Source organism: Mastomys coucha, unplaced genomic scaffold (assembly GCF_008632895.1).
Source record: "Mastomys coucha isolate ucsf_1 unplaced genomic scaffold, UCSF_Mcou_1 pScaffold22, whole genome shotgun sequence".
NCBI classification, from domain to species: Eukaryota; Metazoa; Chordata; class Mammalia; order Rodentia; family Muridae; genus Mastomys; species Mastomys coucha.
The window spans coordinates 99,924,368-99,937,876 of NW_022196905.1; the positions used below are offsets into that span (position 1 = coordinate 99,924,368).

At 42.6% G+C, this 13,509-nt stretch overlaps 1 protein-coding gene across 2 annotated transcripts in view; it reads right to left on the reverse strand.

Annotated features, from left to right (window-relative positions):
* The window catches only part of Tgfbr3 (transforming growth factor beta receptor 3), a 191,538-nt gene that overhangs the window by 70,807 nt on the left and 107,222 nt on the right, over positions 1-13,509 (reverse strand). For both annotated transcript variants that reach the window (XM_031337166.1, XM_031337167.1), the window contains exon 4: positions 4,384-4,521. In XM_031337166.1, coding sequence (XP_031193026.1) covers positions 4,384-4,521 — 138 coding nt within the window. The remainder of the gene's footprint in view (positions 1-4,383; positions 4,522-13,509) is intronic.

A 13,509-nucleotide genomic window follows, 5' to 3' on the forward strand; every position in this document is an offset into this window, starting at 1 on the left:
CACCCGCTGTGACTTCGTAAGAGTCTTGGGTCTTACTATCACCAAGTATAACTGGTGTGACTAACACAGCAACTTAGCAGATGTGCTGCAGAGCAGATTCTACAGAAAGCAATTACCCTGGGGAGAGAGAAAGGGAAAACAATGAGCCCTGGGAGCCATTCCTGAAGGTAGGGAGGGCTAAGGCAAAGGAATGAAATTAGTGGCCACTAATTATCATTGTTCTGTCCTTTAAATGTAAAAAGAAGTTGTTAGTCATACTGGGACATGCCTTTAATCTCAGTACTCAGAAGGAAGAGAACATTGGATCTCTGTAAATTCAAGGCCATCCTGGTCTGCATAGTATATACAGTGAGAGCTTGTCACCACGAAAAAGCACAATTAAGGTTGGTGAGCCGACTCAGTGAACAACAGCACGCGCCCCGGGTGGGTCATGTTAAGGTTTGTCTATGCTCAACCCAGGGAGAGGCGCTATTTGAAAGTGTGGCCTCACCAGGGCGGTGGTGGTGCACACCTTTAATCCCAGCACTTGGGAGGCAGAGGCAGGTGGATTTCTGAGTTCGAGGCCAGCCTGGTCTACAGAGTGAGTTCCAGGATAACCAGGGCTATATAGAGAAACCCTGTCTGGAAAAAGAAGATGCTTTCTATGACATGTGTACTCCCATATAACATGCAAAATAAAATAAAATTTCAATATCTCAAATTTTCAATATCTCAATTGTATTTACAATTTAAACTCTTAATAACTTTCTCCTTACATATGTATGTATGCATGTGTGTGTGTGTGTGTGTGTGTGTGTGTGTGTGTAATAGATGATAGAGATGTTAAATGCTTTATTTTAAAATTAAATAATTAAATTTACAGCAGAATGGAATATATTCTACAAAATTCTCTGGTATTCTCATTTTCAAATGCAAGTGAGAAGCTTTTTAACATTTATTTGCTGTCTAAACATGGTCTTTTTTTCCAAATTGTTTACCCCTTCCACTACCCCTGCTCCCCCGCTACGCCCACTACCCCTGCTCCCCCGCTACGCCCGCTCCCCACTGCGCCCTCTCTCCACTGCGCCCGCTCCCCACCCACTCCCCAATGTGCCCGCTCCCCACTGGGCCTGCTCACCACTGCACCCGCTCACCACTGCACCTGCTCCCCACTGCACCAGCTCACTATGCCTGCTTTGGAAGAAGGCCAATCTCCTAGACAACAGTGCAGCCTTCCAAGGCAAGAAGTCAGCAGTGGTGCTTGAGTTAGCAGGCTGACTCCTAGTTACACCTGCTATTCCCTGACCCACTGTGCAGTAAGGCCACATACTTTTTATCTTCAGGCTAGAGTGGTCCCCAGCCTTTCTTGGCCTTTCATGATTCACTTTTAAAAAATAGTTTTTAAAATTTTGTAAACTTTATAATAATGAAAAACCTTGCAAGTTAAAAAAAATTCACACAGCAAAATGAACTAAACACAATGTCTACATGTGCCAAATAACTTCCATAGGGTTTGGATAACGGTTCTGAAGCAATGGAGCTTCACGCAGGCCCTTACACTTTCATTAGCGAGTCTATTTTGATGCACTCACACACCATCAAAAACAAATAGTCCAGTAGAACTAGAGAAACAATCAGCTGTGTGTCTTCTTTCATAACTCCTGTCCTTTGTCTGCTTTTAGTACTCACACCCAGATACTATTACTACCACTACAACTACCACCACCACTAACTACCACCACCACTAACTACCACCACCACTAACTACCACCACCACTAACTACCACCACCACTAACTACCACTACCACTAACTACAACTACCACTAACTACCACTAACTACCACTACCTACCACTACCACTACCTACCACTACCACTACCTACCACTACCACTACCTACCACTACCACTAACTACTACTACCACTACTACTAACTATCACTACCTACCACTACCACTAACTACCACTACCACTAACTACCACTACCTACCACTACCACTACCTACCACTATCACTACCTACCACTACCACTACCTACCACTACAACTACTACCACCACTAACTACCACTACCACTAACTACCACTACTACTAACTACCACTAACTACCACTAACTACCATTACCACTACCACTACTACCACCACTACTACTTCCTCTTCTCCTCCTTCTCCACATCCTCCTTTTCCTCCCTCTTCTTCCTCTTCTTTTTTCTCTTCTTCCTCCTCTTCTTTTCTTTTTTCCTCTTCTTCCTCTTCCTCTTCTCTTTTCTATATGTTATACTGTACCACACGTGCCTTTGTTAGCATATATACATATATTACTGTCTAAATTCTGTATTTGTGCTTTTGTGTAACTAATTTTTTAAAAAAAGTTTTAATGAGTTATTTTACCTGTACGATTAACATAAACATGGAGGCCAGAAAAAGGCACCAGGACCCCTGGTACTGGAGTTAAAGATGGTTATGAGCTACCATGTTCTTAACCTTGGAACCATCTCTCCAACCCAGTATGATTCACTTTTTAGAGAACTATCCAGTTCTCTAACTGGATGTTGCTCCATTTGGTTCAGTCCAATGTTTCCTTATAATTAGATCCAGGCTACATTCATTTCTAGAAGAATTTCTATATAAGGTGTGCTGGCTAGTTTTATGTCAACTTGACTCAAGCTAGAGTCACCTGAGAGGAGGGGACCACATTTGAGAAAATGCCTCTATCAGATTTGGCTTTGGGTCATTTTCTTAATTAGTGATCGATGGGGGAGGGACCAGCCCATTGCAGGTGATGTTATCTTTGGGCTAGCAGTCCTGAGGTCTGTAAGAAAGCAGGCTGAACAAGCCATGAGGAGCAAACCAGTAAGCAGCACCTTCCATGGCCTCTGCATCAGCTCCTGCCTTGATGTTCCTGTCCTTGTTGGTTTTGGTGATGAACTGTTTTAGAGAGCTGTGACATTGCTTTGGTCATGGTGCTTCATTACAGCAAGTGACCCTAACTGAGACACGAGGAATGCTTAGTTCTTCCTCATTTACAGACATATGACATCTGTCTGCCCCAGGCTGGCGTCATTAACTCTGATCAGTGGTTTAAAGCCCTGCTGAGGATTTCTCACTGTCTATAGTTGCTATTTTCTTCCCTGATTAATAAGTAATTTGTGGGAAACATATCTAGAGAATATCTGAATATATTGTCCCTCCAAATCTCTCCTCTTCCTAACATCTGCTGAAGATTCATGTCTGATAAACTTTCACTGTATAACTGCAAAACAATATTCTGGCTCCATCATTTCTTCTATATGTATTTAATAATTAGTATTTTACTACAAATAAAACTAGTTTACACAGTTATTCTACTACCAGTTATATGGATCCTTACTTTAGTTGGTAGATACCTTCAATTGGTTAAAAAGTGTTTTTCAAATGCAAGTGAGAAGAAACTAGAGATCGTACTAAAGTCACTAGAGTATCAAAATGGACTCACTAGGCAAAAGTCAAACTGTTGCGGGGTGGCTGCTTCAGGTGACATCTTGGTAGTCTGAGGCTCTGCAGCAAGGACAACAGGCAAGCAGCCCTCACGAAGCCCTCACAACTGAGACTGACTGAGAGGTTAGCTCCCCGCTAAGCGCGGCTGCTCATCAGACGTGATATCACACCCCAAACATTTCATCCCAACAACCCATCTGTTTCTCCACAGCTAGCAAACCCAAACGTTCTGGCTAACGCCAAAGGACATGATTTACAAATAGTAGGGAATATCTGGACCACTCTGCAAGAGCTGGGCTCCAACTTTTTTTTTTTTTTTTTTTTTTTTAATAAAATACAAATGATTTCATGCTTGGAGCTCACTGTGTCACTGGACAGCACACAGTCCCTCCTATCAAAAATTAGGCTTGTTATATACAAACAGCAATAGGCTTGTGTATATTTATTCTGTGGTCTCTGGACCACACACCCAGAGCCTATTTACAGCTTTGACAGTACTCTTAATACCACAAGGTGGGAGGAAGCATCAGTGGGCAGGCCACAAGAGTATGACATCAGGCCCTGCAATCCTGTGCAAGTAAGACCTGGCTCTGCCTCCGAAGAAGACACGTGGGTGGCATCTGCTTTCTGTGAACTCTTTTCTACACCATCCAAACATCCGCCCCCACCGCATGTGCAAATAAAAATGCAACACCCTTTGGTATCATTTTAATGAAAATAATTCTTTTTCCAAACCCTTTGCGAGCTGGGCATGCAATACAAAATTGTAATCCTAGTATTTGGGGCACTGAGATGGAAGAACTAAGTGAAGCCAGTCTCAGCTAGACAGCAAGATATTGCCTCAAGAAATACAATGTCTCCTAAAAACTCGAGAGTCATTATAACCTTGTACCAGGATCATTTGTGGGGAGGGTGTTAAACACTTACCAGGAAGAGTCTGGGGATACCAGCAGCCAGTCTGTCTGTCTTCAGATGCCACACCAGGGGGTACGGGGAGTTAAGCAGGAACACAACAGGCTTGTGGTGAGTGTGCACTGAGGCAATGGGGTTCAGATGCAAGGTAACCTAGGAGACGACACAAAGCAGGAGAGTTCAGTGCTGGTTTCCCAGGCCATCCTGGGAAGCACAGGGCCCTTCTTCACAACTCAGTGCCAAAAGCGAGAAGACAGATTCTACAAGGTTGAGCTAAATGCTGCTGAGAGCTCATCACTGTTTCACTACCTAGTGGCTGTGTGGCATGATCAGTCCAGTAAGCACAACTAACACATGGCTCACCCACTAAGACTAGAACAGAAGTAAACAGAACACTTTCTTTTACCCCAAACACAGAAATAAAACTACCTTCCCTCAGAGATTCCTTATCTTCAAGTCAGAAACCTAAGCTGACATTACATAACGGTATTTATGGGTAAGTTTTTTTCATTCTGGGGGTCTGGGGACCCTTCGCAGAAAGGACTTTCTTCTCTCTCAGGTTAACTTCCAATCTCTACAAAATAAGGTGAGCTCTGCCAAAAAAAAAAGTGCTGAACGTCAAGAGAAGGGCTGCCAAGGGGAGCTAGCTGCCTCCTCCTTCCAGCTGCTAGCACAAAGGAGATTTCCAAAGAAACAAAGCCCAGAGATCAGACAGAATAAACTGTAGACTGTGTTATGCCTCTTGTCAAAAGAAAACAGTAGAACTGCTTGGTGGTGAGGGGCACTTACTGCTCTTGCAGAGGGCCTGAGTTTGATTGCCAGCACCCATAGTTCTCAACTCCCTCTAGCTGCAGCTCCAGAGGACTCAGCGCCTCTTCTGGCCTCAGAGGGCTCGGCACACATCTGGGTCTATGCAATCATCTGAGGCATAGCACAAAAGCTGGCTGCTTTACATCTTCCCATGGCTGCTGGGCCACTTGGATCATGAGAGATTACTGACTTTTATTCTAGGGTCAATCTAGAACCAGTATCATTTATTACAGTAACCAAGTTATGAATAAAGGAAGGCACTGAGCTTTTCTTATCTTTCAAAACCCATGCTTAGGGGTAAATACCCTCTAAATGTTAATAGAATATATTCTCCATTTTTTGATGCCACAAGGCATATCATTCTACATATAGTTTTCACATGTGCATACAATCATAGCACTTCTTAACTACTGAGTGTGCCTGTCTTAGTTTCTGAAACAGACAAAAAGAAGCATCTGGAGTTGAATATTGTTGTCAGTATGTTGCAGGCAGCCACATTATTGATTCGCTGTAGCCAATCAATAAATGAATATATAACCCCAAATATTAAAAAGAGACTGAAGAAATTGCTATGTGCAAAGGAGTTTAGCTAGCTAATTTGCAGCAAAATACAAAAACATAAGCCATACTGACTGTTAGGAGCTATGCCTGTACACAGGGCCATGTTTAGACTTGGGATCAGTGCGGCACCAAATCAAAGCACTAACTGAACTGTGACGTCACCACAGCTACAGTGAAACAATGTGTCCCTTGTTGTTCAGACACATAGCACACTCTGGAGTCACTGTCTTCATCTAGAAGGAAACAGATTGTTAACCACTGGAAACAAGATGCAATCTAAAGGGAGCACAGTGCATTCAGACTGCAGCACTCCCTGAACACAGAGGTATGTGACAAGGAGGGCAGGAGGCACAGCACCTGCAAACCACAAAGCGTCACAGACTTCCACTAAAGCAAGTGGCAGCAGAGGCTGTCCCTATCCCAGAGCACCACATCACGGCCCAAAGAACAGCAGCTTCTCAGGGCTGTTGACTCTTTTCCTGCTTTGTAGTCAGTACACAGTCTTCTTAAAGCTCTTAAATATGCAAAAGCTTTGCTCAATGTGTATATAAATCAATAAATACATGTCTCAAATGAACCAGAATATTTTTAAGCTTATGAAATGAAAAGATGTATGAAACAGATATTGATGCTTGGGCCCAAAGTTTCCCAGATGGTCTGAGTGTCAAGGCCTGGCTCAGACAATCAAGGGATGATTTCTAAGAAGCTTAGTTTGTAGTTTTCCTGGAAATGGCTTCTTCTTCAATATGTGGCTGTGTCTGGCCAAGATGAATCTCTGCCTCTGGCACAGAGGTCCCAGGCAAAGGCCCAGAGCCATTTGGCAAAGGAGGATTCACACCATGGTTGAGAAATTAAAAAGAAAAATTGGCAAGCACAAAGAGTCCCATGAGCTCAGGCTAACCCAATCCCCAGAGGCCTTTCTCTCCCGGTCTCCACCCGAGTAAACGTGGCAGAAGGGAGCGTGCAGACAAGCAGACCCCAACAAGAACAAGATGGTACCAGAGCCCCTCAGGATGTGAGAAGAACAACCCAGACAAACAGGATGGTACCAGAGCCCTCAGGCTGTGAGGAGAACAACCCAAACATCTCAAAGGACCCTGGGCTGAATCACCCAATTTCTTCTAGTCTGAAAAACAGAAGGAAAAAAAAGGCAGATAAAGGAAAACTTACTTTAGGATCAGTTATAGCTTAGAAATGACTATAGTTACAAACCAGATACACACTTGTAATCTAGCACTCAAGAGGCTGAGGGAGGGGGAATCAAGAGTTCAAGCCACCCCGAAATAAAAACAATCCGGCTCAAGGTTTTATATAGTTAGATTGCCCTTGGTAATAGTCTACAGCAAAGAGCCGAGGCAGACTGCAACAAAGAAACGTCCCCCAGGGACATGTGACAGGGAGGATGTGACAGTCTCTAGAAAACCTAACAGTAGTCTGAAGACTTCACCCTTCATCCTTTGTCCAATTCACACACAAAAGTACTCACAAAGCTTAGTCTTATGAGCTTCAAAAGTAATGGGGAACCCAATGGAGGTGTGATGTGAGTTTAGCAGGAAGCCTCTCACACACAGGGATCTATGATTGGGCTTGATAATCTTTGGGAATCACCCAGCACTTGAGAACGCACTGAAAGATGAACTCTCTCTTCATATGTACACACACACACAAAGCCACGGCACCTAAAATCTTGCAACGATGTGAGTGAAATGCACCTAGACCCACAGGGAGGAAACCACTGGACAAGAGCAGAGAAATCCCAAGTGACTGGCAGAAATGGAAACAAGATGACTTCATCCAACTAGATGCACGAGTCTGCCCTTAAGAGGTCATTCTTCCAGGGAAAACCTTAGCAGGTGACAACTGGGACTGGCACCTGGGTCTCCTGTTCTCTCCACTCATGCTCACTCTTCATGAAGCCAGCTGAGCTCATGCTCTAAGCTCATGTGTGTCAGATGTCATTAAGACTCCACGATCCTGGGTGGGGTTAGGGTCACACTGCGGAGTCCAGCCTGGCCTTGAACTCAAACACAACAATCCTCCTGTCTCAACACCCAAAGTACTGAGATTTCTGATTTGTGATACCACACACAGCTGGCTTCTCCACTTCCTAAATATTACACTTGATAAGAAAAAAACACTGTCTATATTTCTCAAGTTCTCCAAGTAGTATGAAATGAACTATGTATTTACAGGTAAAAGACAAAATCTACTCTATGGAAAGATGCCATAAAATTTGTCTTGAATTTACTGGAATTCATGTCTACATGCAGGATATTCCTATGATAGAGATTTCAAAAGGTTTCTTATTAGTGAGACTCCATGGCCCACTCCTAGGGTTTGTTAAGACAAAGCAACAGTCAGCACGGAGTCTAACAGTGTGGACCAGTGAAGCAGTGAAGTCATTCAAAACCCTGGGAGACTTCTGTTATCTAAAACCAGACCAGGTAATGTTCCGTACTTAGCTAATCAACAAATGCTACAGAGTTTTCAAAGGTCTTTTGATCTGAGGAGTGGCTACAATTGCCATACTTGTCTTCCGCCATGTGGGAATTGGTATAAAAAGATTCCCTTAAAACATTCTTGGAAGGGTAGAGTTTTGTTAAAATAAAAACAAAACAAAACTGTCCCCTAGAAATTTTTATACTGCTCTGAATTTCTTAGGAGCAATTAGTTGGTCCTGAATTCAAAGTTCCAAACTGCCAAGTGTCCCTACCCTCTCCCAGAGGTTATAGGACGGTCTGCCTTGGGAAGCACAGGAGTCAAAGCTCACAGTGCATGGCAGATAGTGTCAAGCTTTCTCCCAGTGGCTTCATCATCAGTGAATTCCCAAACTCACTCCCTCCCCCAACAACAAGATTCTCCACTCCCTGGGAGCGTCTTAAAATCATTTAATATAGTGACACAAAAGGAAAAAAAAACCTAAAAGTCTACAATCTGATGCAGAAATAAGTCTGTCTTCTCTGTCCTGTGTTTTGAATGCCCTGGAAAAATACTAGGAACTAAATTTGGGGTGGGGGTGAGGAGCAAGAGTGAATATAAACAGAACAGTATTTATGAAACTATAGGTCGTGACCCTCTGAAGGGGTCCTGGGAGCTTCACACAGGGATCCCAGGGACCCTGGACCTCCCTTCACGGAGAGGCCCTCAGCTATGGCAGAGAAAGGGGTAGAGAAAGTGGAGACTCTTGGTGAAGAGTTGTTCTGCTGTAAGAACATATCTGGATCCCTCGGCAGGCCACCAGTCACAGCAAATCCAAAGATACTTTTCCGTGTCCTTCAGTCTGAAGAGTAGGCTGTGTAGACAGTGTACTGTCATTAATACACCAAGGTTATATATTTAAGTCAAAGCCTCTGGCTCAAAGCACAGGACAGCTATGTCCTCAGATAGACAGTCTCCAGCCACAGGCTTCCCTGTCCTCGGGCAGAGCTGGAAAGTTCCATGGGACACTGCAGATGTTTGTCTCCTTTGTCAAATTGTGAAACCCTCAGAGCACACCATTCAAGGGCAAAAATGAAACCATATTTAGCTCTGCAGCCTTGTGCCTAACGCAAGGCCAGACATCCAGGAAGAGATCAACACGTTTTTAAAAAATGAATACAAGGAACCATAAATAAATTTCATCAATAAAATTAATGAAATGTGAGTCCAATAATGGTCATGAGGTCATAGTGTCTTGATTTTCCAGCCAAAAGAAGGGCGGCTCCTTGTCTAGAGAACATTCCCCTATCAAGTACAACTTGAACATTAAAGCAGGGTCAAGAAAAACAAATAGATCTCAGCCACCAAAACAAGTACCAGGACTGCTGGGCTATGCCCTGGTCAACCTCTGAGACAAATGTCCACGGCTACCCAGCCCAAATGATATAGCTACGGCACAACTCCTGCACTTAAGGCTAAGGGAACATGGCAGACACAGAGGCCCAGGAGTCTTGAAGGACACAAAGATACTGCTGCCACCGTGGGCATTGCCCAATCTCATTTTAATGGAGGCATGGATGCTTAGGGGTCATTTATTCAGTCCTGTGGCTACAAAGTAGCAGTGCTGGATGCCTCAGTCTCTGTCCCCACCCATCCCTTCTCCTTGGGCTGGAGGAAGACATGGAAGTTTTGGTGACCAAGTCAAACTGTTTTACTGTAGGAAAAGAATGAAAGAGAGGAGGCAGGGAGGGGCATCAAATTCTAAGAAGTTCCAAGAGAACACTAAGAGGAGTTAAAAGGGATCCTCGACAGGGTGGGCCGCAGCCCCAGCCAATGCAGTGAGAGGGCTTGACTCATTCTGGTCATAGGAAAACCTTGAGGACTCCAGGTTTTGATTTCCCTTGAAAATGTAACAAGAACAATTCCTGGTCTGGGAGGGCAATCTCCTTAAGCCGGGTCACGGGCTTCAGAAACTGCCTTAGAGGAACTTGAGTTTGCTGTCATGTGGCCTTTTTTGACACAGGGAAAATAAGTAACTTAGATTCAAAGTGGGGAATTTGTTCATCTGTTGGGCAGCATCTTCCTACCACATGCCACCTTCCAACTATCTCAATTTCCTTTCAGAAGAGTGAAATTGTACATGCTCGTCACTCTGAAGGGCTGTTGGGGTTTGAATGCTGTCTTAGTTAGGATTTCCACTGCTTAGATGAAATACCACAACTAAGGCAAGTTGGGGAGGAAAGGGCTTATTGGGCTTACACTCTTACATTGGTAGTTTATCACTGACAGAAGCAACAGGAACTCAAACAGGGCAGGAGGAGCTGAGGCAGAGGACATGGAGAGAGCTTGCTCCCCATGGCTCGCTCAGCCTGCTTTCTTATAGAATCCAGGACCACTAGCCCAGGGGTTGGGCCCTCCCCCATCAATCACTAATTAAGAAAATGCTGGAGCTGGAGAGATGACTCAGCAGTTAAGAGCACTGACTAGTTTTCCAGAGGTCCTGAGTTCAAATCCTAGCAACCACATGGTGGCTCACAACCATCTGTAATGGGATTGATGCCCTCTTCTGGGGCGTGTGAAGACAGCTACAGTGTACTCATACATAAATAATTCTAAAAGAAGGAAAGAAACAAAGAAAGAGAGAGAGAAAGAAAATTTGGTGTACTCATATAAAAAGTAAAAAATAGTATGGTGTACTCATAAATAAATAATTCTAAAAGAAAGAAAGAAAGAAAGAAAGAAAGAAAGAAAGAAAGAAAGAAAGAGAGAAAGAAAGAAAGAAAATGCCCTATGTGTCTGTCCACTGCCTGATCTTGTGGTGGCATTTCTCAATCAAGACTTTCTCCTCAGGTGGCTAAGGCTTGTGTCAAGTTGACAATGCAGCCAGTGCTCCTGTGAAGTGCTCCCCAAGGGCTCACATGTCTGAACAGTCAGAATGTTATAGAAATTTTGGGAGGTAAATAGAGCCTTGTTGGAGTGGGCAACTAGACGTAAACGTAGAGAGTTCACAGCCTGGCCCCACTTCCTGTCTGTTCTTTGTTCCAACCACTGAACACTTCTGCCACTATGAACTGTCCACACCCAAACTGTGAGCCAACTTCTTCCCTTACATTGCTTCTCATCCAGTATCTGTTCAGACCAACTGCAAAGTTTACTAATAAAAACAGCCTGACACATGACAGTGCAAATTCAACATGCAGGAAACACTGGAGCTCATGACTTTTAACTGTTTCCTATGTAAGTCCTGAATAGACCTGGACCCAGTTCCAAGGTTCTGTGGTTCACTATGTCCCAGCATGTCTGGGAAAGCATGAGCCCTGAGTTCAGGAAAAGACCCTGCCTCAAACAAGTAAGTGGAGATCGATAGATAAGAATGCTTCTTCTGGCATGTCACACACACGAAGAGAGACACACTTACTCACATATTTACACACAGACACACTCATACACAGACACATACACCACACATACACAGACACACACACTCATATACATATACTCACATACTCACACACAGAAATACACATACACACATACACACACTCACACAATACACTCACATACTTACACACAGAAATACACACACAGACACATATACACACATACACTCACATGCTTACAGACAAACACACACACAGGCTCACTCACACAGAGACACACACATTCACACACAATCACACACACACACACTCACACACACACACACACACTCTCACACACACACACACACACACATCCCACAATCTTAGCACTTGCTAATAACTTAAAAGAAGAAAAAAGTAAAGAAAAGAACAAGCAAAAGGCTCCCCACGGGAAGCTGACAGAATGGACATTTCTTTACAGGCAAATCCAAAGTGAAGGCGGTGGCGGGGACTAGCAAAGACCTTAACTTCAGAATTAAAAAAGTGTAAATTAAACACAAACCATTTGATTTTCAGGTTATATGACTAAAATAAGATACTCATTTTCAAGCAACAAAAATAGGCCCGACAAATCCATACGTATAGTTGGCCAATTTAAACCATAGTGTGCAATTCATATTATTAGGATCTGTAAAGGTGGCAGTAACATAAAGTCAATTATCTTCCAAGCAAATAATTAAAATACTTTTTTCCATAGTTGACAAAGAATGTAATGTAAGGTTCTACTTAACATTTTACAATGCTATGTCAAACTTTTATTTTTAAATATGTTAAATTTTCATATTTAAAATAAGCTTCAGGTTTTTTGCTATTCTCCTAACTTAAAAAAAAATATTTTTAAGTACTTCAATTTTTAAATAATTTTTAAATTTGCATACAAGATACTAGACACTACTGTGGCATTTTTTAAAAAGTGTGTTTTATAAAATGAGCTGACATCTTTTATCTTCTCAGTGTGATAAACATGGGAAGTATATTTGACTGCAGACTAAAGTTACGTGCCTATGTACAGATTTTGAAACTATTTTAAAGGTTTTTTCATACAATGAGATAAGGTCCACACTACTCTTTCACAATGTGTCTAAGGGTTTTCTAATTTTAGCAAATATTGGATAGTCCTTAGAAATGCCTAGAGTGTACTCCTTGAGCTGTTTTATGATTCAGTCAGATCCCAAGCATTTACACTGATAGCTGCTGGTCTTCTCATTGTCAACCAAACTAATATGTGATTCTGCCTCTAATTAATCCTTTGAAAATACCACTAAGAAGCAGAAATCAGAGCCCAGACAGGAAAAGAAAAAAAAATGAGAATAAAGCTTACATCACAAACATTTAGACTTTGATTATAAATTTAAATGCCACAGTTAGCAGGGTTTTATAGAAGCAACTCAAAATTCTCTTTATGTGATCTTCAGATCTAAAAGGTCAGACTCATAATACAAAAATTCCCCTATTAAAATAATTAAAATATTCAAAATTTAATTTGAAATAATGGTATTGCCCATGCAATGCGTTATTATTTAGTCATAAAAAGAGAAGATGTATAGACATTTGATACAACATGGACGGGTCCCAGAAACATTCTGTGAAGCCAAACACGCCAGACAGACACTGCTGCAAAATGGTATGTTTACGTTCTAACAAAGGTGTCCGTGAAAACAGAAAACAGATCAGGAGTTGTCGACTCTAAGGACTAGAGCAACGAGGGGTTACTGGCATGGGCGCTTTTTGATGATCACCCTAGTTGCACAACACTTTAAATATACAAACATCATTGAACTGCACACTTCAAAATTACTAAAATGCCTGTATTAATCAGGGTTCTCCAGAGAAATATAAACATCTCATAGATAAGACCTCAGTCACAGGCTGTGATGGAAACAGCACTTGTAGAAGCTGTTCCTCTCCTCCTCTCCTCTCCCCTCCCCTC